This window comes from Lucilia cuprina, chromosome 3 (genome assembly GCF_022045245.1).
Source record: "Lucilia cuprina isolate Lc7/37 chromosome 3, ASM2204524v1, whole genome shotgun sequence".
NCBI lineage: Eukaryota > Metazoa > Arthropoda > Insecta > Diptera > Calliphoridae > Lucilia > Lucilia cuprina.
In genome coordinates, this window is record NC_060951.1 from 12,431,814 (window position 1) to 12,458,163 (window position 26,350).

Sequence of the window (26,350 nt, forward strand, 5' to 3'; positions counted from 1 at the left end):
AGAATACAACAGTGTACAAGGCAACAAACATAAAACACAAGACAAACCGGGACAGCAGAGTACAATGCAGAACATGGCACAAACATTGGACAGAAGTGATTCTGAATGTCTGTTTTGGTTTTTAATGGCGTGCCCTCATTATTAGTGCTGGCGGCATTTCATACACGCAAAAATGCATTCAACTCAAGTGTATTTTATTTGGATTTCAACTGGAGGTGGTGGTAGTCCAAGAGTAACAAGGAATTTATTGCTGACCAACTATGTTCGCATAAAAAATAATGCAGAACAAAAACAAAACCCAAAAAAAAACACATTGATGATGATGTTGATGATGACGATGATCGTCATTTGCTTGTGGATCTTCCAGCTTAAAGTCTTTTAAGTAAAATTGTTTTTAAGTTTGCGCGTTTTCGACGTAAATTAGGATAACAACGTGAAACATAATTATTACTTCTATAGATAGAATTGACGTTCATTTGCACTATGGCTTAGTTTTATTGAAATTTTTTGTTTAATATAAGTACCAGTAGGGTAGAAGGGGGATCATTCGCCATAGGGGCACATCTGTCAATGTGAATAACTTGAAAACGGAGTAATCGATTTTATCGCATTATCAAATTTTGTTTTTGTTTATCGATTATCTATCATCCCTAAAAATTTAAAACATTAACTTTACATATGATGGGAAGCAGACATGATTAATTGTTTTTCAAAGGGTTGTGAAAATATATCACTGTGTGAACTTTTTGCGCTAGCTTTTTTAGTTAAAAAAAAATATTGGTCAGTATTAGAACGTCAATAGTAGTGAACAATAAGACATAATAATATTTTCGATAATATAATTTAAAGCCCGAAAAAAATTGAAACTAAACCCCAGAACTGATCGTGGGGCACATGCGCCAAATATATGTAATGCTTGTGATGTAGAACAAAATTTGGAAAACAGTAATAATTTGTTTTAATTTTTTTGTTAAGTTTTGTGAAATAAACAATAAATGTCTGGTTTATTATATAAAACAGAAAAATAAGTTTTTATTTTTGTAATTTTTTCTTTTATTTTACTAATGACAAATCTGCCCCGTCTCTTTGGCGCATTTACACCATGGATGGGGCGGAATCCCCGTTTTTGGTCAGTGCGGAAAAGTTAAAAAAATATGTACATGAGGATGACTTAGGAAAGGTTGAAAGGAATAAAACTAAAGCCAACATATCTAAGTATCTGAACCAAGAAAAAAATTAAGAATATATATTATGGTTTTAATTTGAGGTCGCCTCAAAAAAAGTGGCGTATGGTCCCCCTTCTACCCTAGGTTATATTTTGACTGAAGTACATCAATGAACATTTTTTTGTTTTTATTAAAGTCAAGTCGTTATTAAAACCCTGATCGGTGTATATTCTACTTCAAGACATGTCCAAGAATGCCGGCCGTTTCTCAATGAGATGGCGAGGCATTTAACAATTATTTTGGTTTGGGTCAAAGATCACATGGACCAAAACTGCAACATTATTGTTTATGCTATCGGCCATTAAGAAACACATATCTGTTACTTATTATAGTCTAGCTCAACTACCGCTGGTCTCAAAAGCATACCTGTTAGTTTGCAAGGACGCTGTGGCCTCGCATGGATCTTCATAGGACTTCCTTTCCAATAGGTCTCATTAGAAACCTTTTATCAGTTATTATTGGTCATTGTAAATTTGTAAACCATGCAAGACGTATAGGTCTTCCATATAAAGACATCTATAGAAGTTGTCAGAACAAGAAGGAAGAGGAAACAATTACTCATCTCCTCACATTTCTCTGATCTATCTGATCTGTCAGACGTTCAACGTGTTCGTGCAATCCTAAGTTTTTAAAATTGGGTGTAAACTTTGTTTTCTTTTATCATATTTCTTTACAGGCAATACAAAGGAAGCCAAGCAAAGCTTATTCCTGGCAGTGAGCAGTCTCATCTAAACTCTAATTGGCGTTATCACTGATCAATACTTTCTTGATTTTATAAAAGCTATCATTGTCAGCAATGTTCAATAAGTCCAACAACAATTTTGACCCGAATTTAATACTAACACAATATTTAGTTCTGGTTCTATGCCAAATTAGTAACAATTGCTCGATGCCCCGATATTCAATAATCAAGACAAAGAAGTAGAAAGTTCGGATAAATTCCGAACTTACTCCTAATCTATGGAGATGCGGATTTTTGTAAAACAGATAAATTACTTTAAATCCAAATTAATTCATCTGATTGAAACGACTCCAAATGATTACAGCTTTACAGAAACTTATGCTGTTAGTCGATCATTTTTGGACGTCTCTAGTGTACATCCTATACATTTATTTTCCTTTGGAATTTCTCATTCCATTGTGCAGTGACTGCAAATCATTTCTTAGAGTTTTTTTCCTCTTGGCTTTTTTCTCAGTTTCTGTAATAAATGTATTAAACTTGGTAACGCCCCCAAAGTGAGAATACTTTTGATCTTGGCAAGTAAGTATTTCAATTCGTTAACTTTTAGTTGTAGTTGGTGTTCTTCGTAGTGACTTTAGCGACTTGGATTAAGATGCACACGTTTGCAAGCGTAAAGTATTTAATACTGATTTCTCTATTCATTTCATACTTGGACATATTTTGATTTCAATTCTTACGCCCTCCATAAACTTTTGGATTTTAAAGCGCGAGACGATAAATAACTTTACGATAATTGAAAAATTATGAACACATTCTGAGAATTATTTACGTGAACATGCATGTGGACAGACTTTCGTTCGTATAGTAAAGAGTATCTCTAATGATAGATGTATAAATTTTGCAGCAAATACATATTTAATGGTCATACAACACTCGGTCAGTTTTAGGTTCAGGAATTTATGACTTATGTCTCTATCTTTATTGAATATCACACTGCCCAAAAGTGTGAACATCATTTTTGTGTTCACCTTCTGGCGTATTGAAGAGTAATTATTATTCGAAATGAACCGCTTTGAATGAATTTTCAAACAGTTTATTCAACTTCTGCGAAATTTAAATATTTGTTAGTAAATATTAAAAATTCATAATAAATATATATCGCGATATTGGTTCGGGAGTTACAAATAATAATTTGAAAAAAAACTTTTAATAAATTCATTCAGTTTATATTTTCACATTTGGTCGTCATTTCTCAAAATTTGACGTTGCTAGCGATCTTCATTAATAAAGTTGTTGTTGTAACAGCTTAAACTATTGAGCCTGTTGCTCAATACCGATTTCAGTTGTGCCAGAGCAACTCTTGTTTTTCGCCGCATGTTCTTTTCTATTTCTGTAATATACGGTGGGCGACCTCCAAGAGCAACATTCTTGCAATAACCAAAGACCGCGGTATTTATGGCGTCTCTGGCGTCACACAGATAAAATATCCACTGAGTGATTTTAATGTTGAGAAGACTCCTCCGGAAATATCTCAGGAGAAACTGCATGACATTATGTTTCTTGTGGCATCTTTGTTTTCTCTTTTAGAGCTCGGAGATTTTTTGCATGTAGCCCGTTACAGACCAGCTTTGAATATTTCCCCACAGAGTACTACTAAGCGAAGGAAACCGCACTTGAGCAGCATATTTGACTAAGGACCGGCCAATTGTTTTATATGGAGCCAACAAGGTTTCTTAGTCCATTCCCCAAGTGCTACCGGCTAAGACTTTAAGGACCTTGTTCCTACTTCGCATTAGCTGAGGAGATAAAGAGGCTGTCAAAGGTAACCCCCAAAATCTTTGGGTGGTTCACCATTTACTCGATCCCATAGCTTGTCAATGTTTTGGCCCGTCGCATAATGGTACAGTCATCCGCATATGATATAACTTCCACACATTGAGTTTAGAGTAGAAGTTAATCAGGGGAGATAGGACACCGCTTGTGGCATTTTGAACGCATGTCTCTAAACTAAACGAACGACTGACGATCACTCAGATCATTCACAATCCATCTCTTCAAGTTGTCGGACATGGTTGACTGCAAGATGTTCAGGAAGATTTCGGCATGGCTAACTGTATCGAAGACCGTCCATTAGTCCAGCGCCACTAGGTGTGTCTTTTCACTTAAATTGTTTATGGAGGTTAATGCTGAGATGTGCATCTTACGGAATCCATGCTGGCGACAAGATGCTTTTAGATGGTTAAACATCTGCAGTAAGAAAAGCGCCTTAAGAGTCTTCGCGACTGGTTTGTATTGGATCGACTCTTTTTCCAGGCATTGGATAATAGCTGGCTGCTCATTGATATTGAGTTTATGAACAACACTTCGTTTCGCCTCTCCGCCTCTCTCTCTCTGCTGCTCTCTCTCTCTTGGTGCTCGATAAAAAGTGGACCCAACCATGATCGAAAATAATAGTGTCTTCAAACTTTACGCGACCCTGTCATAATTCTTCGTCGTATTGGAGAGGGACCGAACTGTAGACCACAACTTACTATCACTTGAGCTTAAGTTGCAGTTCTTCAAAAGATCTAATCATTTATTCCGCTTGTTCTCATGGATGTCATGATTCAGCAGGATAATACCATGGTCGTCAGGGTTGTTGCTTCGGATGTCATCATGCTCGTCTGCGAGCGCACTACTGATAGTCGACCAGCAAAAATAAAGCTGCTGCGATGATAGTTACGCGGCATTTGCTATCCGCTTGGTGAACGTTACTAGGAGATGTATGATCATTCAAAATATGATCAATGAATTCTCTGAAGCCCAGCCAGTCTTTCTTTTGTTTTATGTACTGTCGGTGTTCAGAGACGTTAAAGTCGTTAGGTCAATCCATACAAACGATTATGGGTATGAGGTCCTAGGCTAGAAAAAATATTGCTTTCCAGGTTGCATAGTTTATCAGACCAAGGATTTCTATTGTTATGCCTGTGGATTAAAGTGAAGTGGATTTGTCATTTTATTCCAACAACCACGATGTTTTTTTTTTTTTTTTTTGCATAAATGTGGTTATCTCGGTTAATTTTCTTGAGGCCATTGCAGTAAAACTGCAATATGGATATCACCCCAGGTCCCTAAAATGCGGCTAGGGTTGTTGTTGCTGCTTTATATGTTGTAATTGCGTTTTGGAGGGCGCAGTTGTGGCGTATGATGACGACGATGTCGATGATGACATTGATTTTCGTTGCTGTTGTTGACAGCATGGGTCAACAAAGGTGACCTGAGGTGACCCCTGCCCAAACAGGCGTTGCACCTTAATTGTGTGGACATATGGTGCAACCGGTTCTGGCAAACTGTACAGAAGCATATTGTTGCTGTCATTCCGGTTCATTCCGGTACGTAGAACCATCTGTCGGGGAATTCATATGGCGGCATCGTTAAATATTTTACATGAATTTTGTCTTGATTTACATAAATGTACATACATATATCTTCAAAGCTTTTATCAAAAGCTGAAGTTGAATAAACTGTTTAACCCATTATCGGTGACGGTAATTTTGTAATTCAATTTCAGAATTAAATTCTTAACGAATTTTGTATTTTTTTAAGTACTTTTATTTTAAGTGTTTTAAAAGTTGCAAACAAATATGTAATATATTAACGACGTTGCAAAGAGTCCAGTACCTTGAACTTTAGTTTATAAAAGATAACCAACTGTTGGTCTAAACACAAGTATTTATTTTGTATACTAATTTCCGGTGCCATAAAACACATGTTACACGTTTTTTTCGTTTTGATTATTGATCACAAAATATTAATTTTGTTTCAGTTGTTGCTGAAGAAAATGAAATTGTTTGCAAAATTTAATTAAAAAAAAAGAAAGCAACTTAAAACATATGTTGCACTTCTTAATTCAATTCAATAAGATCGATGAACACTAAAATAAATAATTAATTTGTTTTTAAACGAAAAACGAATTAATTTAAGATATAAAATTATATTTGTATTGATTGTTAATACCACTATTCTGTTTTATATTATTTAAAAAGTTAAATTCTATCGAAAAAAAATTACTTAATAGTAAATCTAAAAAAGCTCCTAAATAAACAGACCTAGAACTCGTAAGTCTGTAGTCTTGTCTATAGTATAGTCTATAATTTAGTCTATTTAATAGTCTGTAGTTAAGTCTATAAGTCTGTCTATAGTCTAGTGTATAGTTTAATCTATATGTATGAAGGTTTCATTACATATTGTGTTTAGACGATTCGATCCGTATCATTGTACACAATATTTTGACAGATCATATCATTTGAGTGCTCGTGTGAAGGTGCTTTAGAAAAATAATATTCATTGGATTAGAGAAAAAGTGTGTACTAATTTTTCCCCTTTCTTATTCATGTTTCAAAAAATGTTTATCAAAGCTTTCCAAAACAGTCTTGAAGTGTGTGGTTTAAATTTCATAAAATTCGGTTCAATCGTTGTCATAATAAGACATAATTGATTCATAAAATGTAGCAAAAATACAAATATTTCCTTTATAGTTTAATTTGTCAAAAATATTGATATTTATAAATTTAAATTTCACACAAATTCAAAAACTTCATTTTATAATTTTAAAATTCCAAACAAAATTCGTTCCTTTTATCTGTAAATTTTTAATTTATTAAAATATTAAAATGAAAATGATAAACATGAAACTACCCTTTTTAACCAATTTAAATTAATTTTTCTAATAAGTATATACCTTTTGACTGATTACAGCAAAATACATTTCAAGTATTTGTATATTTCCGAAGAAGTACCTAAACTACACATAATTACCCTTTCTTATCCGTTAAGTTTAAATTTACCCACATGCCTATTCCCCCTTCTGGTCCATCTTTCGCAACGAATCTTTGCCAATACATATTTCTGACACTTTAAAAGCTAAATCGAAAGTATTTAGCTTTAGAACAGACAAAAATAGCTTTTTAATTACAAAAACAGTAATTATGCCCGAAAATCGAAAATAATTTCGCGTTTTCCCAATTTATACGAGATACACGTTTTGTTCCAACTTTCGCAACGCAACTTTGCTAATATATATTTCTAACATTTTAAAATGATAAATCGAAAATATTTTCGCATTAAAATTCCGACTTTTTGACTATTTTCGACTATTTTTTGACTATTTTTTTTTTTTTGACTATTTTTTTTTTTTTTTTGACTATTTTTTTACTTTTTTTGATTTTTTCCGACTATATTAGAGTTTTTGAATTTATTCCTCTTTTGTAAAATTTTTGACTTTTTTCACCTATTTTCGAGTTTTTGACTTTTTATCGACTATTTTTTTACTTTTTTGACTATTTTGTTTTGACTTTTCTTCCACTTTCGACTATTTTTGACTTTTTTCGACTTTTTCCGATTATTCGAAAGTCGATTTATAGCACCCTAATTCCATCGTTTTCATCAATTTTCCGGTCATATATCTTTTTATGTTCCAAGAAAAATGTTTGAAGAAAATCGGTTCATCCGTTTAGGCGTGATTGACGCACAAACAAATGAACAAACTTACAAAGAAATTTATAATATATATTAGGATAGTCTATAATAAATTATATGGTCTAGTCTATAAACTACCCCATTGTTTAATCGATATAGCCTAAAATATAGTTTGTCAATAATCTTATCTTTGGTCTAGGCTGTAGTTTAATCTATAGTCTAGTCTACAGTCTTGTCTAGTCTATAGTCTAGTGAATAGACCAATTTAAAGTCAAGTCTATTGTTTATGCTATAGTCTTGTCTATAGTCTAGTCTATATTCTAGTTTATAGTCATTTCTATAGTGGATTCTATAGTCTAGTCTATAGTATAGTCTGTGATGCATTCTTTGGTGTCTATAGTATATTCTATAGTCTACTTAAGCCTATACAAGTCTAGTCTATAGCATATTCTACTCTACAGTCAAGTCTATAGTCTTGCCTACAGTATAGTCTATAATCTTGCATTTAATGCATTCTATAGTGTCTATAGTCCAGGCTATAATATAGTCTATTGTCTAGTCTATAGTCTAGTGTCACCCGATGTGGGGATTTATTTTCAAATTGGGGATTTCCAGTTTTATTTGGGAAATTTCGTAAATTTTGAAAATTTTTGCGCTATAAGTATTTAGGGATTTGGGAATATAATTACTAAATAAATTGTTTGATATTATTAATCAAGGTCTCAAATTAAAGGTTATGTGTTCTAGCTTGACAATCTTTGAGAACTTTCAATGGGGGATTGGTCCTTTTCATATGAATTAAATTCGGAAAAATTGACGAGTGGCATCTCCCATGTGTAAGTTGGTTTTTTTTGCTTTTAGGGTAGCAAAGTCCACTGGGTATAGCTAGTATAATATAAAAATAAATTAATTAAATTAATTTTTCCAATACTAACACTAAAATTAAAATATAGTCCCAGCGATTACATAAAAGAATAGTACCATTAGAGCATTACAAGAAAATTTGATTTTAGTAAAATAATCAACAGTATTTTTATACAAATTAAACAAATATATTATTAAATTTAAACTAACAATTAATTTTTTTGTTCGAAATTTTGTTTTTTTTTTTTTGTTCATCAAAGTTAAACATTTTAAACTGGAAGTTAATTTTCTAACTCCCAATATTAATCGCTTAATTTAGTTTTATTACGCACATTTTTCATAAAAAAATTCCTACAATAAACCATCAATAACTTTATCAAGCATTTATGAACATAGGAGTAAAGGTTCCCATGGGCCCATTCAGATTTTTGTATATGTTGTCGTTGTAACTTAATTTTAGTAGAGGCATTATAAAAAATACATATTTAAGATATCATTGTTAATGAGTTTTTCTGCAAAATACCCTGGTATTTTGCAAAAATGTGGATATAAACTAAAATTTAGTTTTGCATCCAAAAATCATTTATATTCATAACAAATTTCAAAAATTCCAAATATTAGTACTACAACATATTGTATGTCCCCTACACCTCGAAAACCGTAAAAATATTTTTTTCGCTTTCATACTAAGAAGATATGATCTATTTTTGAAACAGACAAACGTCATTTCCATTCTTTGTAACGTCATTTCCAATTGTTAAATGGAATTTTTTGCTGCACCCACTGAGCTCAGCAAAATTTGCTCTGATCGACACACAAACACGTACATTTCTTACCGGTACATTTTGCTGAGATACCCCACCTCTCAGTAGCATACAAAGTTCATATTAAATACTATTTAATAAATAGAACTGTTATTGGAAATTTTGCTGACCTTCAGCAAAAATTTCCAAAGCAAAAGATAAATTTCTTGCTTTACTGCTATAAAACATATATAGTGTAGCATAGTTTCTGGCGTACCCATTACAGCAGCAAAGTCTACCACCTTTTTTATAATATACAAATGAACTTTTATTTTTTCAATAATAGATGTCACTGAAAGCCTTTTTATTTATTTCATGAATGACATAAAAAATAAGATATCAGCCTAAAATTATATTAACTTAATAGTAAGACAATGCCCGGTTTTTAAACATTGAAACAGTGTTGCCAGAAAAAAAATAATGAAAAACTTAAGAAAATTCATAAAACCACCAAATTATTGTACCAGATAACTTTCGTGTAATAAATATATTTAGATTCGGATTCGGCTTTAGCACTGCACAATCCTATGGATAAAACAATTGTTGGTCGGCGTAATCACTAGAGAAAGTTTCGAATTTGTAAAGACATATTGTAGATCATTTATCCGTAATTCACTTTAAGTTTAAGAAATGTACATATATGTATGTTGAAAGGTGATTATATAAGATTCGGCATATCCGAATACAGCATACAACTTGTTTTCACTTTAAAATATTTGCATTACTTTTTGAAATTTGTATTAAAATACAAAAACAATTTATGATTATTTGTAAAAATTTTTTTGCTACTGAAGAGATATTTTATTTTTAACAGACTAGAAGCCAAATCGAAATAAGTTTGCCTTGAATAAAGCGTTGTTTTTATACCATAAACGACGCAAACGACACTATCCAACCAAAAATTCAAAATCGATTTTATTGGTGATTCTAATGTATTGCATCAAGACAAATTTCCACGGCAAAAATTGGACACCTCCGACCATAATTATCGATGTTATTGACAGAAAACAAAAGGCCCTATCTACAAAAACATTTAAATATTTGTAGTGTCCTGGTGGACCAGAAAACAAAATAAACAATAAAGGACAGAGTGGCCCGTGGCGTATTGCGCAGCTAAAGCTCGCCGCCACAAACACTAACATAAAAATCATACCAGCTTTGGGTTATTATTAAGTTAAAGGGATTCAAAGTAGTCCTGTATTTTCCTACGGTCATACTTATAAACAAATTAAAGTTAATCCCCTAAAGTTGTTTTTAACACTCAATTCGGTTATTTTGTTCAAGCGCCCAATGGTGGTGGTTTCAACAAAAGTGTAAACAGTTGATGCAAAAAAATAATACAATTTTTACTAAAATAAACATTATAATGATTGATGCATCGATAATTATTAAATACAGGGACTTCACAATATATATTTTTTTTGTTTTAAATTTAAGTTTTCACTAATTTTCATATTACATTTACAATTGTCTTTCTGTAGTTCTGTATGGCAACACGGTGAAGTTTAATCTTGTACTCAAAAACTTCAAAGCAGTCGTAATTCAGGTCTGAGTTGGGGAACAACTCTCGCGTCATCGCGATTATTTCTTAAACGCGTTCAGGCTTGTGTTTGTTGCCTGGCTTTCGACAGTTTTGCGTCTCGCTCGCACTGGTGTAATGTATTACTTCATATAACTGTTCAAAGTTATATGTTGTCTACATTAACCTCGTGCTTTCGTATTACCTCAAGTGAGGTTATGTTTTATTGGTGGAGACCATAGAATACTCAAACGTTTTTAACTGGTGGAGACCATAAAATACTCACGATATAACCTGGTGGAGACCATAAAATACTCACGATATAACCTGGTGGAGACCATTTAAACTCAAATATATACTGGTGGAGACCATTAATACTTTTGATGAAATCAAGTCCGGATGCTCCAACTTCCTATATGAAGATATAGGTCGGTTGGTGGGGTTTTCTCTGGACAAACGTGTGATAACCTGGCAATATGAGTGCTTGATGCACCGCCATCCTAATCAAAACCCAAAAAAAAAAAAAAAAAAAAACTTCAAAGGGGATTAACATCAGAATCAAATTATTTTTAGATTAACTAATCTGATTATTAATTGGCATTAGATTGCCAACTTAAAAACCCACTCTAAAATTTTCGAAATTAGCTTTAAGGTTTAAGCTTTCATTTAGTATTTAGGAATTAGCTTTAGTTTTAGGATTTTAATTTAGTTTTAAGATTAACCTTTAAATTTTAACTTTAACTTAAGTTAAACCATTTAGATTTAGGATTTTCTTTCGACCACAATTCAATTTAATTTGAAGATTTAATTTCATGTTTCGAATTTACTAAATTAAATTAAATTCGTGATAAACAGCAGCCTGATGATCTACGTGAGGCAATTATAGAAGAGTTCTTTTGGTGGATGAGGCTTGCTGACCGTCCGTATTATTATTTCACGATTATTTTTTCACGTTTGCCCAGAAGTCTGTTTTCATGTTTGTCGATGGTTGGTGGTGAGCGGGATAGAGAAGAATGGGTTTAAGAAAACAAACATGATTTTTGACATTCCTCTTAACACCCATTAGCATTATTGATATATTCTCAAGAGAATTGGAAAAAACAGACGTCTGAAGAGTCTTCATGTAATTTTCGCAAATATTTTCAAAGTTCTGTTTTAATTTAACTTAGAAAAATTACTTTTAAAAAATAAATTATTTTAGAAAAATAAAAGCAAAACATTTTTTTTTTCTACAACAGAGGAGCGAAAAAACGCTTAATATAGGAGAAATAATCGGATTGTTGAGAAGGCACATATTTTCAATTTGAAAACAAAAATTTTTTTAAAAATAAGTTTTAAAATACATTTTTTTGTATCATTTCAAAGATTTTTGTTTATTAGGTTTCTTAGACCTGGTCCACACTAGGAAACTTTTGTTGAGAAACTTTTTCTTAATTCTCTTTTGAATTTTCCTTAATGTCCACACATAGAGACTTTTGTTTCAGAAACTACGTATTAATTGCATTGATTTGTTGTTGTACGAATGAGAAGAATAACAAAACAAAACAAGTTTCCGAGTACGAGAAACTCCGTAACGCAAGAGAGATGAATGATATTCTTTCTCTCTCTCTCATCAAAAGTTTCCCAAAAAAAAGTTTCCTATTGTGGACCGGCTGTTATTCTTATTTATTTATTTATTACATAAAAATAATATACATAAGTATGTACATATGTGAATAATAAGTAAATATTTTTGTTTTGCTTAAATGTAATCTAAATAGTCGTACATATCATAACATGGATAATTCTCAACTATAGCACTTGAACATCGGCTTTCAAGTATTTGACGTCCCACAATTCTATCCACATGATTTTTATCCAATATAGGTATCTCTACAGTATCGTGACGATTCTTTTTGGCAATAACTTGATTGTGTTTACATTCAACAAATTCAAATCCATTTTCTCTTAGAACTCGATTCGCATACATAAAAATGGGATAAACAGCTTCATTGATGTATTCCTTTAATTTTATACATTTAGTTGATGAATTGAAATTCAATCGTTTTTTGTTTATAAGAAATTGTATTTTTCCATTAATTGTCTTAAAGTCCACTATTAGTGCGACTTTATTTGAAATAATTTTGTCTAGGCCCTTTTGTTCCAAAATACTAACATGTGTAATATCTTCATTACTAAGCTTTATAGACATTTTAGAAGCTAAAGAAATTACAATATTTTTTAGTGGATATACAATTTCTTCTGAGGGAAAATCTTTAATTATAACTTTGGTATCATTGGGTTGGGTCAGTTCGAATTGACGATTTACAATTGGTTTTATGATATTTTGCTTATTACACATTTCTTTTATTTGCCCTTCTTTATGGATTTTAGATTGATTTTTTTGCAGCTGTTCGCTTAATATTTTTCTGGAATCCCCTCTCTTCCGATTATTTTTTTGCTGCTGGTTATTCTTGTGAATAGTTTTTGTCTCATTAGGTTGTGCTATTTCTTTGTCCATAGATCGGTTGACATTTTCCGCAATTTGCTTTTGAAGCTCTAAAGTAACATGATTTAATCTTTGTTCTAGTATTTCTATTTTATGATTTAAAATAATTTTTGAATCTTCATCCTTGTTGAAGTTTCCTTTAAGTTTTGTATTTTCCTCTTTTAATTTCTCGATCTTTTCACATAACTCGTGAATACCTTCTGCTTTTTGCTTTGTTTCAAGGTGTGTTTTCAAATATTGTATTTCGTTTAATTTTAAATTCAACTCTTTGGTATGTTGTACATTTTTGACTTGTGATTCGTGCGTTAATTTATATATTTTTGTTTCAAGTTCTGCCCTCCACTGTTCAGAAATATTATACAATCGTTGAAGATCATCTATTTTCTGTTCTTTTTTTGCAACTTCCTCTTTGATTTTTTTCATTTTATCATTGGTATTCTGGAGCTTATCTCTCAAGTCGTTTACGGTTTTTTCGTACTCACTAGTGTCTTCAAAGTTTAAATAAATACAATGAGTAGTGGGATTATAGGTTCTACATAAAGGGCAACTGGTAGATCTGGCAGATTAAAATATATAAATATTTTTTTAACGAAATTAAACTAACGAAGCAAACTCACTTGGAACGCCATTGATTCAGGCAAAAAAAGTGGAATATATGGCCACAACTGGTACTGTAAATTGCGTCGGAATTTTTGAACTTTTCCTTACATACTGTACATGATATATTTATTGTAAGCATTTTATTTAGTTTTCTTTATAATCCAATTCAATCGCTGCAAATAAAAAAATGTTCGGTTTAGTAACAAAGACGTACTAAAAAAAGTTTATTTTAAAACAAATTTACTAGGTGTTGGCGGTTTTACAAAAACAATAAGATTTTTGTATGTTATTATGTCCACGGTATACTAAACAAGGTACTAGCACACTAGAGACCAGCCGCACGATTGTCAAAATTTTTTTTATATGGAATTTAACAAACGTGCGTTTTAAGCCTGTATACAAGTCTATGTATAAAAAATTGTAAACATTTGATCAGCTGGGCTAGTGATGTCACCTTATATTCAGTTAACCATAGTTATGTTAAAAGTATATCTGTGTTGCCAGATTTTAAATTAATTCATATTTATTTTGTTATTTATTAATTATAGTTATGTTTACTTGCTAACGATCTAAGGCAGCAACTTTTCCTCTTGTAGTGCATGTGTACCCTTTTTGCAATAGCGTCATCTTGACAATAGTTTACATGCCACTTAATAGAACTAACTAATGACCGATTGCAGAAAATTACCGCTGACCATTGCATGTTGTTGCATACATTTGTCATTACTGCTGACATACGTCGATTTTGTCTTTGGGAAATTTGACAAAATACATTAAAATGTCCGGGGGTGTCATGAAGTTTTTTGCATGAGAACACATGAGATATTTCCATAAAACGTCTTAATGAAATTTCCCAATTAAAAAATAGTCTAATGATTAAATTTAACTAAATTTCCAACGAATAACAATTAATTTAAATTCCTTCTTTGTGCGTATAAATATTATGATTTTCTAATTCTGGCAATACGAAAAAACACAATTTGACAGAATTGATTAACTTTCAAACTAGATTTCTTGTTGACACCATCTTGTTTAATCGGCTCAATATAAACATGCGCATATCATTATAGATTAAAGAATTTGTTAGGTTAGCAAAATAAAGGGGATTCCCCATGTTTTATATTTAATATTATTATGTTTCATAGTTGACAAACGTATGATGTTGCCAGATTTGCAGTAAAAATGTTATCACATTTATTTGAAAACATATGTATATTCTATAACAACGTTTTTGTATGTTTTACAAAATTTAAAATAAACCATGGGCACAAAGCATACAGAGTTGACACCTTTGACGTCTCAACAAGTCTAAAATCAGCTTTTGTATGTGCCATGGGATTGAAAAAATTAAACCTAATTAATTCGATACAAATTAAACCATTCTAGGAAATTTTTTTTGGAAACTTTTAATTTTTGTGTGTGGGAGAAAGAAAAAGAAATATCAACCATTTCTTTCTCTCACACACAAAATCAATAGTTTCTCAACAAAAGTTTCCTAGTGTGAATCAGGTCTGAACAGAATTCACAAAAATAAAAAACCAAAAACAAAATACATTACTCAATGAAGCCAACAGCATCCAAATATATAAAACCAAATACACAGCATAATAAAATTGCGAGTCGTACTTTGAAAATAGTGTTTACTTGGACACACGGACCATCGTATGGACGGACGGACATCGTTAAATCGACTCAGAAAGTGATTCTGAAGCAATCGGTATACTTTAAGGTGGGTATGGTACTAATATTTTAATGCGTTACAAACATCAGCACAAACGCATAATACCCTTTCCACTATAGTGATGTATAATTACTTTATAATTATCACAGGGGTCATTGAAAAACGGCTTTTTTACAGATACTTATGTCCAATGGCCTCAAAAGCTGCTGATTTTCTTGCCCAAGATCGCTAACTACTGTAAATTCTATATTGTAAATTTCCGATATTGTTTCAAACACTATAGCTTCAATCATTTTACAATTAAAGTTATAAAAAACCGGTTGTTTCAAATTACCGCGAATTTTTTGGTCAAGTATGCATAATTTCTCCTCTGGAGCCAATTCACTTGATCTCATATGAGAGATTGTTTGCATTTGGATTCATGGTTCCACACGTAGTTTTGGGGATCATCTACATACGTAGTTTAGCTTTGTACACAGACCTGTTCGAAGAGAGATTTATCCAGCCCATTATTTATAGGATATATCAATCCTTAAACCAACATTCTCTCCCCGCGATTTTGGGTATTAAACCACAGCCACTACGTGGATCCCGAAGAAACCTCAACCAACTGACCAGCCAGGACATAGTCCTGCGAGCAACTGGGGGAGGGGGGATTGCAATACACCATGAATGGAGATTTCATCATGGAAACACGCCCCCGGGGGGATGATACACACAATGGTTTAGAATCATAAATGTATTTAAAATGTCCTTGTAAGCTTAAAAGGCGTCATTTTTGTCTAAAGACATTTTGTTAAGGCATGCCATGGATAATTCTTCTTAATATTTTAATGAAAACTGAGGCGCATCGAACAAGTAAAATAATAATTGTAGGTTTTGTAGCTTTTAAGAGCATCACTCTTTAATATTTAAAGATTCCTTTAAGTTATAATTTTTAATTGCATTACCTTTTTCTCAAATTTTACTAATTCGCGATTTTTTTAAAAACTATCAAAAACAAGTTAAAAAAGTATGTAATGAAATTTCTTACTAATTCTTACTATGTTTAGAAAAATTTTGAATATATAAATATTATGTTGTGCTTTGAATTTGAAGTATTTTTACTATTAAGTTCAAGTTTTTTCAGATATACCATATGTAAACACTATTTTTAATATTTACTTAAAACCCGTTACATTTTTTGCGCCCCCTGATTAAAATGATTAACGTAACGGATTCAAACAATTTGAATGTGAATTTTTTTGATTTTTTTAACTCTAAAATTAAAAAACTTTGATAATTGTTCATATAGATATTTTATTTAAAAGAGGTTTGAATGTTCGTAAATTAATTATTTTATTTATATTTGATCCTTAATTAAAAAAATCGTTCGTTTTAAAAAAATACTTAAGCTCTACAATATGACATCGAAAGTAAATCGACTTGATTTCGCGACTTGATTTCTATTTTTGTATCAGAATCACTTTTTTTGGCAAACACTTGATTGTCTTTGCACCAAAATTTTTGAAATCCTTTAGGTCGAAGACGTTCGTTGGCATAAAGGAATAATGAATATACTTCATTTTCCAAAAAATCTTTTATCTGAATGTTCTTAGTAGATGTATTTAATTTCATTTTAGAGCGACTGGAAAGAAAACTAGTTTTTATTTCATAAGTTTTGAAATCAACCAACAATGAAACTTTATTGGAATACTCGTTCAAGCCTTTACGCTCCATGAAACGAACTTGTGTTATATCATCCCGATTTATACTTATATTAATTTTTGAGGCCAAATCTATAATAGTTCTTTCCAATGGATGAAGTATTTGATCGGTAGGTACATCTCTAATGAGAACTTTAAAATTGCTAGGAACATTCAAATGATCCTGCGATTCTGACTTTGTTTTTGATTTCAATCCACTTATAAGTCGATTCATTTCTTTGTTATATTCTCCAAGTGCAGTATTTTTAGAAACTTCTTTTTCAAGCTCAGAAGACAAGTGTTGAATTTTTTGTTGATGGATTTTAATGTCCTCGTGTATTTCTTCTGATTCTGATCTTGTAGTTGAGCTTAAAGATTTTAGTTTTTGGTTCTCCGCTCTTAGTTCAATACACATCGCAATTTCTTTTTCTAACTGTAAGTTTAAATGTTTAAGTTTTTGTTCCAATATCGTTTTATCAATATCGTTCTGTTTTACTGTTAATGGTGAGTTTTCAGTTTTAAGTTTTTCATAATTCTTTTTAAGTTTCTCATTCTCTAACGATAGTTGAGTACATTTTGAAATTTCGTTCTCCAATTCTAGGGACGTTTGTTTCAGTAGTACTAATGATGAACTTTCTGCTATTAGTTTTTCATATTTTTCTTTAAGTAACTCATTTTCCAAAGATGTTTGATGAAATTGTTTTTTTAGCTGTGAAATTTCTGCATTTAAGTTCGATATTTTCGAATTTTCTTCAGATAATTTAGCACATGTTAAATTCTTTGAATTAAGCTCTGTAGATAACTGTTTTAGTTTTTCATCCAATGCTGCTTTTTCCGCATTAGTCGCTTTTAACTGATTGGTATACTTGGTGGTGTTTTCTTGAAGTTTCCTTGAAGTAGCTTTTAATTGACATTCTAAGTTTGTAATTTTTTCATTTAATTCTGGTAGTTTTGAATTTTCGTCCAAAAGACGATCGTTACTTAATTTAGTATCATCTAATTGTTTTTGAATTAGTTTTAATTGACTTTCAAGTCGAGCATTATCAATCTCTAATATCGATTTTATATTAATGTAATCCTTAAGCTCTTCTTCTAAATTCGTGTATTTACTTTCCAATTTTTTGGATATTTTCATCAACTCGCGAAGTCATTGAGAGCCTCTGTAATATATTTAAATTATTAAAATTAATATTAATTTACAATAAATTTATAAAAAATGCTAAGAATTTAAAATAATTTTACGATGCGAATAATACAGATACGATATACTGAGTAAGTTTATGTTATCAGGGGTAAATCATTCAAAATATTGAAAACATAATAGCATATTTCTAATATTTTACTTTATTATATTGTTATCAAAAAAGATACAATCTTTTTAGTTTGGTTCAACAAAAACAATTTAGTGATTTAGTATTTTCATGTTTATCCTTCCTCTGGCAACACTAGAAGTAAAAAACCAGCTGTTCAATTGCATTTGACAGTACAACGCAAACATAAAAAGTAAAAAAAAGAAATCATCTATACATCTGTCTTCACCTAATATAAATTTGCTTTAGCACTTAAAGGTGAAATTATTTGTGTCGTTGCAAACTAAAAAAAGGGGATTTCCCTTTTATCTCACCTCATTGTCTTTATAAATAATTTCATAATATTAACATTCATGTTAAATGATTTTTTTAATAGATATCAAATAAATGCTTTACCATTTAAACTTTTAACTCTATTGGAAACTCCGGAAATTTGTATCTTATTAGTAATTCCTTGTTGATTCATTGCTTTCTAGTTCGTCAAAATGTACAATTAAACAATTTACTGATAACAAAAAATTTTTCGTTTATATAGGTTTCTTTTCATTAAAATTCACTTTTGACTTTATTTTTACTTTTATTTAAAAATAACTTCTTGAATATTCTTTATTTTTATTAGAAAACTGACTATAAAACTAAGGTATATTAATTAATTAATATATCTTGCTTATAATTATTATATCTTGTATAAAACAACGTTGCTGATTTTTAAATTTCTTCCTCAAACTCTTCTGGGTTACTCAGTTTTATGTTCTTTTCTCCAAACAAAGAAGTTAACAGTGTTGAATATTAAACAAAATCAACTCTGATTTTTGACACAACAAATCAGAGTTGCTTTTTTGCTTATTTATAAAAACGGCTGTTATGTTCTGACGTAGAAACTAACTACACATAAACAGCCAAGATCAGTCGAAAAAAATCGAAAAAAGTCGGAAAAGTCGTCTATTTATAAATTCGAATAGTTGACTTTTAACTAAATGAAAAAAAGTCTAAAAATCGAGTTTGAATAAAATACAAAAAGTCGACATTTAACTAAATGCAAAAAGTCGACTTTTCGTTTCAACAATAGAACCCTACGAATGAGAAGAATAAGACCTGGATCACACTAGGAAATTTGTCGAAAGTTTGTTGAGAAACTTTTGTTTTGTGTGTGAGAAAAAGAGATGGTTGATATCTCTTTCTCTCATACACAAAAATTAAAAGTTTCCCAGTGTGAACCAGGTCTAACAAAACAAAACAAGTTTGATCTAGTTCACACTAGGAAATTTTTGTTGAGAAACTTTTGTTTTGTGTGTGAGAAAAAGAGATGGTTGATGTTTCGTTCTCTTTCTCTCACTCACACAAATCAAAAGTTTCCCAGTGTGAACCAGGTCTAACAAAACAAACCAAGTTTCCGATTAAGGGAAACTCCGTTAACGCGAGAGAGATGAATGCTATTAGTGTGGACCGACCAGCAGCGGAACGTCACAGAACGGAAATGTTACGGAACATTCAAACTAACTGAGCCTTAAGGAAAATGTATGATTTTAATCAGTTTTTTTTTTAGTCAGAAAATTTTTTCTTGGCAAATAAAAAAAAAATCGTCAAATAAAATATTTGTTTAAAAAGTACATTGAAAACAAACAAATTTTGAAATTTATTGAAAGTGAAATTTAGTTTTTTTTGTTCCCATATTTTTTACAAGAAGAGAAAATTCATTAATTCTCTTTAGCCAGAAAATTTCTGGATCAAAGCTATAAAATTTCAACATAAAAGCAATTTTTAAACAAAATTATTTAAATTTCTTTTAATTTAAATTGAACCAAAATGAAATATTATTATTTAATTTAAACGTACACAATGAAAACTATGTACTTCTAGAACGAGTGCTAACAGAACCACTTTAGATTGTCTAGATCAATTTGTTAGCTCATGCTATATGAGCTTTTTTTAGCATTATTTTGTATAATTTATTTTTATGTTTTTAGATAAAAGGTATCATAGATTTATGTTTTAGCATTTAGTTAGTTAGTTTGTTGTGCGCTCCTTAATCAGTGCCTCAGGTGGGAATCGAACCCACCAACTCCGGTCTACCAGACTAGAACACTAACCACTTACCTACCGGAGGTCACATTTAAAATATTAACTAAGGGCGAGTTTTTCTGATAAAGATAATCTTCATTCTTTGGTTAAACCTGGTTTAATATATGTTTCGTGTTTTTCAGTTATCAGTAAAGTTAATTATTATCTTAGTTTAACTGAGTGTAATTGTCCAATTGAACTCAAGTTATAAGTGAGAAAACACAATTAACAAAAACAATAAAACAATGATTTCGGAAGAACAGAAACATAACATTTTAAGTAAATTGCTTTGTTTCATTAATTATTGTTTTAAATGTTTATTTAACATTTTTCCAAAATTTTCCATTTTACAAAAGTATTGTCTGCAAAAAACAGCTGTTCATTGTTTAAGTTTTTGAGTAAAAACTTGGCAATACTAACAAATTATCGGTTAAAGTTCGCCTAAATTTGTTCCGAGTTTAATCTGACAGCAAGTTAAGCCTAGTTTAACTGATGAGTAAGAAACCCGCCCTTAGTTTCTGGAATTGATATCTAAGAAAAGTTTGATTTTACTGACATTCATGTTAAAGAAAATATTTTCCTACAGATCCTTTGTGTCATTCATTGATGACTTTACTCACTTTCTAATAATATATACAATTAAGAAAAAATCTAAACTGTTCGACTGTTTCAAAGACTACGAAGCTATGGTAACAGCTAAATTTGAAACATCAATTTCAAAACTCACAATTGATCAAGACCGGTTATATGGATAAAATGAACCGATGAATTAGTACAAAACTAAAGAAACACAAGTTGAAGAAACCATGTCCTATTCCTAAAGAGTCCGAATGATACAATACAGCCAAAGTAAAAAAGGTGAGAAAAATATTAGTCCAGTCAAAAATGACTAAGTATATGTGGAATGAAGCCACTTTGATTGGGATGTATCTAGTAAACAGAAGTTCAACAAAAAATCTCTCGGTAAATGCCACACCTGCTCGATTGTAGTTTCTTTGTAAGACAAACATTAGTTCACTTAAAATTTTGAATGTAAGGCTTATGCTTAGGCGACGAAACCAAAATGTCGCAAACTTAATGCTAAGAGTCGTCAAGAGCATGTCATTTTCGGATATGTGCCAAATGATTATAAGTTGAAGTAAATTTATTCAAGGTGTTCATTTCATGTCTGTTTCTTAACAGTTTTTTCAGATCTCTTATCATAATGATGCCAATGAATGGTATAAAGTTGAAAATAAAGAATTGAAATCAAAGGATGACAATGAAAACCGCCTTGTTAAGAGGTTGCAGCAGAAAATTATATGACTTGTCCTCCTCTAAAATCTTTATATGAGCTGCAGAAAAAAATATACACTTTAATATAATGGGATTCATTATAGTTCAAATCTAAGACCTGGTTCACACTAGGAAACTTTTGTTGAGAAACTTTTGATTTTGTGTGTGAGAGAAAGAGATGGTTAATATTTCTTTCTCTCACACAAAAAATCAAAAGTATCCCAAAAAAGTTTCCTAGTGTGAACCAGGTCTAATGGGAAGTTTAAAAAATCAATAGTGTAGAAGATTTGGAAAACTTAAGCACTTTTTATGAATGAAATTTTAAAATGATGGTGAAAACTTGATTATATCTCAAGAAGCAAGTATCAATAATCACTTTATAAGGGATTGTATTGAAAAAAGAGTTATAAAGTGGAATACATTTGAACTGCAAATAAACTGGCTGACATGTTTCCAAAGTTTTAGATAATTGTTTAGGATTGTATGATTGAGAGGGGGAGGAGGTATTGTAGAAATTGTAAATACTGAATCCAGATAAACTTGTTTTTAAATGTCTTCTTAATAAACATACATACTTTCGTGAGAAGGGTATATATAAGTTTGTCATTCCGTTTGTAATTTCTATAATATAATTTTCCGACCCTATAAGGTATATATTCTGGATCCTTATAGATAGCGGAGTCGATTAAGCCATGTCCGTCTGTCTGTCTGTTGAAATCAGTTTTTAGAGGACTCCAGATATCGGCGATATCCGAATCTTCAATAATTCTGTTAGACATGCTTTCGAGAAGATCGCTATTTAAAATCAGCAAAATCGGTGGGTAAATGACGGAGATATGAGCAAAAATCCTAGACAACCTCTGAAAATTTTATCAAAAAATTTCATATTTTTTTCATGCTTTGTTAAATAAGCAACAACAACACTGTATATTAGAAAACTATGTACACGTGTGTTCAGATTTATGTATATGGTTTTATTCAGCTGTGTGTTCTTGTTTTGTGAATTGTGTTCGTATATTTGGATGTAGGATGGATTTATTGCGTTCTTTACTTTGTTTTTGTTTTTCTGTATTTTCGTTATGTATGTTTAGATGTCTGTTGGTTTAATTGTCTTGTGTATTTTGTTTTTTATTTCATTTAGCATTGTTGTTGTTCATTTTGTTTTGCTTTTGGTGTAATAATAATGTAGTCGGAAAAAAAATTTATAAAACTAATATGTTTAAAATACACTATGGTGAAGGGTATATAAGATTCGGCACAGCCGAATATAGCACTCTTACTTGTTAAATTTAATTTTTAAAATTGGATTCGAGTTCGAACATTAAACCGATAATTTTACAATTTAAGAGACCAATACATTCTTTGTCGTTTTAATAGTGACAGAATTCAAAAATATTAAATCTTGAAACTCAAATCAGTTTTTGAGTACAAGATTAAACTTCGCAGTGTTGCCAAACCAAACAACAGAAAACGTCACTGTTTGTTATCAAAACAATGCATGTTTTATAAAAAATAGGAAACAATTGTTAATTTTAAATGAAAATTTATAAAAACTTCAATTTAAAACAAGAAAATGTATTTTAAAGTTTTCTTAATATATACTTATCAATAAATCAAACATTTTAATGTTAATTTTTATAGAAATTGCATTAATTTATTTGCATCAGCTGTTTTCACTTTTGCATTTCTTGCTGCCATTTACCGCTTAAACTAGAAACAAAATTTTCTAATTGAGTACTTAAAAACAACTTTTGAGGATTAATATTAATTCAATCCCTAATCTTTTATCTAAAGATTCGCCTTAAGTGTTTTAAATGAGTAACGAATTAATTTTTCCCAAAAAATTTCCCAAGTTTAACTACCTGGAAAAAGCAAAATTTCAAATGGGAAACTCACATTTTATTAGAAAAAACCCATGATCCTTCAATGAAATGTTTACATACATATTTAGACCATGCTAGCCATTGATATTTGCTTTATAAGAAGAAGTATATTTATTTCAGAGCACAGTTCAAAATTGACTATATTCATATTAGGTTGAGTCAAACTTACTTGCAGTGAAAATTATAAAAGAAAATGTTTTTCAAATATTTCTACTCATGGCTTGTGATTCTATTGATATTTTTCGTATATAAAACTGACGGAAGCATCATTCATTTATCAAAAGATTCTAGATTATGGAATAGTTTTCAGATCAAACAATGTCGTCAAAAATGTTATACAGAGGTAAGATTGTCAAAAAAAAGTGTTTAAATATAAAAATTAATATTATTATCGTATACTTAGATTCTGCACGAAAATTTTGTAATTGGAAATCCATCAAATTTCGAAAAATGTCACAAAGTTCCAAATTGTTTTATGTGCTATGATTATTGCCAGGCTCTCACGAAGGCTTCCATGGAATTGGGACAATCAATGTGTTCCGATATGTTTTACTGTTCTAAAGGATGTCGCATAGCATGTCTTTATCATAATATCCATACATTTAATGAAATTAAATATAAAATATCATATACATAAATTAAAAACTCAAAAATTATAAAAAACGTTTTTATCTTTTTATAAAACATACATTATTTTGATAGCAAACAGTTACCTTGTTTTGTATGGCAACAGTGGCTCAAGTACTCAATTAAAGTAGGTTTAACTTGCTGTTAGATTAAACACGGAACAAATTAGCCGATAATTGTGTTTTTTCAGTTATGGATTTAAGTTCAGTTAACTTTGTATTGCCAACTTTTTAGTCAAAAACATAACCATTTAACAGCACTTTATCAGACAGCACTTTATCAGACGTAATTCAGGTCTGAGTTCAGGCTTGAGTTTGTTGTCTGACATGCAACAGTTTTGCGTCTCGCTTGCATTGGTTGTCGACATTAACCTTGCTTTCGTATCACTTCATGTGAGGTTATGTTTTATCGGTATAGACCATAGAATACCCATTAAAACTGTTGAACCAGGGATGAAAAAAGTGATTTTGTTTCAGTATCAAAATATATTTCAGAGAGTACTTTTTTGGGTCTCAAAGTACCAAAGAATCTTCCAGCCAGTGTTATCAGGAATGTAATTTTCGGAATAACATCAAGATACTTGGATCTAACTTCGACGAATGTCGGGCAGTGGCAAAGAAAGTGCTCCAGAGTTCCACTGTCCTCTTCACATGCTCTATATACGTCTGAATCTGCACGTCCAATTTTGAATGTGCTCGTAATCGTGTTTGTCTAATACGAATACGTACTATCTTACTAACTTCAGACTTGCTTATTTTTAGAAGATTTGTCGTATTGCTCTTACCAGGGTCACCCCATAGGATTTTCGTGGTTCTACTCACTGTTTCATTATTCTAAAAGGTCTTATGGGATTCTCTCACCCATATTTTTAGTTCAGCTTTTGTTGCGTCGAATGGTTTTGCGTTTGTCAGGTTAACTGCCTCGAGCTCCCTTCCCTTTAAAGCTATTACATTCGCTCTTTCGATACCGACTATTCCCGAGTGGGCTGGTACCCATATGATGTGAAACCTACCTCTGGGGGAGTATTCAGTTAAAGGAGGCTAGGGGCCACCACAAGTGGTACGTTAAGTGGTCAGTTCGAGACTGTCCCGTCGAACTGCTAGGTATGTACAACTTTTACAGATGGAAATTTTGACAGTACATATCTAAAATACATATCGTCTAATAATACCTTTAAGTGTTTAAAGGGTTTCAGCTTCCTATATGAATACATAAATCGACTTGGAGGATTTCCTTTATACCAACGTGGGATACCCTGACATTTTGCTTATAAGCTCAGCCAACAATTTAAATAATCCAAACAATATCACTTTTTTAAAATGTAAAATTTTAGAAAAAAAATAAATAAATAAACTTTATAACAATAATAATATTGATTGCAATATAAAGTTTTTCTTCTTCCGAATTCATTATTTTATCTGTTGATTGTGTTTTCTCACTTATAACTTAGGCATATAATTAGCCAATAACACTCAGTTAAACTAAGATAATAAATAACTTTACTGATTACTGAAAAACACAAAACATAACTGACTACATAACAGATACAAGTAAGGGCGGGTTTCTTACTCCTCAGTTAAACTAGGCTTAACTTGCTGTTAGATTAAACTCAGAACAAATTTAGGCGGACTTTAACCGATGATTGTGTTTTTCAGTTTTAGATTTAAGCTCAGTTAACTTTGTTAATATTGCCAAATTTTCATTCAAAAACATAAACAATGAACAGCTGTTTTTTGCAAACAATACTTTTGTAAAATGGGAAATTTTGGAAAAATGTTAAATAAACATTTAAAACAATAATTATTAAAATAAAACAAATCAGAAAATTGCAATTTACTTAAAATATTAAGTTTTTGTTCTTCCGAAATCATTGTTTTATTGTTTTTGTTAATTGTGTTTTTTCACTTTTAACTTGAGTTTAATTGGCCAATTAGACTCAGTTAAACTAAAATAGATAATAAGTAACTTTACTGATTACTGAAAATCACAAAACATATATTAAACTAGGTTAAACCAAAGAATGAAGAGTATCTTTATCAGAAAAACTCGCCCTAAGGTATTGAAATTTAACTTTAGCCAGTTTTTAAGAGCCAAAAGGAATGTTGTTGTTGTAACAGCTTAAACTATACGATTTTTAATTCGGAGGTTCTGTATCAAGGTCTAAGCCAAAAAATTGGTCTACTTGGTGA

The 26,350-nt window shown here is 30.9% G+C and overlaps 3 protein-coding genes across 4 annotated transcripts; 1 reads left to right on the forward strand and 2 right to left on the reverse strand.

Annotated features, from left to right (window-relative positions):
• Window positions 1-12,197: 12,197 nt before the first annotated feature.
• LOC111676574 (putative leucine-rich repeat-containing protein DDB_G0290503) lies at window positions 12,198-14,325 on the reverse strand. 2 transcript variants are annotated; one of them, XM_046946959.1, is made up of 3 exons: window positions 14,198-14,325; window positions 13,657-13,812; window positions 12,198-13,595 (listed from the first exon to the last, which is right to left on the reverse strand). In XM_046946959.1, the coding sequence occupies exons 2-3, from the start codon at window positions 13,776-13,778 to the stop codon at window positions 12,293-12,295; spliced, it is 1,425 nt and encodes a 474-aa protein (XP_046802915.1). In that variant the 5' UTR covers window positions 13,779-13,812; window positions 14,198-14,325; the 3' UTR covers window positions 12,198-12,292. The 2 variants fall into 2 exon arrangements, with proteins under 2 accessions (XP_046802915.1, XP_023293290.2); XM_023437522.2 differs by lacking the exon at window positions 14,198-14,325 and adding an exon at window positions 13,884-14,033.
• Window positions 14,326-16,600: 2,275 nt separating this feature from the next.
• Window positions 16,601-19,074, reverse strand: LOC111676582 (flagellar attachment zone protein 1-like). The gene is made up of 2 exons (XM_023437533.2): window positions 18,712-19,074; window positions 16,601-18,165 (listed from the first exon to the last, which is right to left on the reverse strand). Exon 2 carries the CDS (start codon window positions 18,138-18,140, stop codon window positions 16,710-16,712), a length of 1,431 nt encoding a protein of 476 aa, XP_023293301.2. The 5' UTR covers window positions 18,141-18,165; window positions 18,712-19,074; the 3' UTR covers window positions 16,601-16,709.
• A 4,345-nt stretch (window positions 19,075-23,419) lies between these two features.
• LOC124419121 lies at window positions 23,420-24,266 on the forward strand. Its single transcript, XM_046947514.1, has 2 exons — window positions 23,420-23,877; window positions 23,938-24,266. Exons 1-2 carry the CDS (start codon window positions 23,728-23,730, stop codon window positions 24,169-24,171), a joined length of 384 nt encoding a protein of 127 aa, XP_046803470.1. The 5' UTR covers window positions 23,420-23,727; the 3' UTR covers window positions 24,172-24,266.
• Window positions 24,267-26,350: the final 2,084 nt, after the last annotated feature.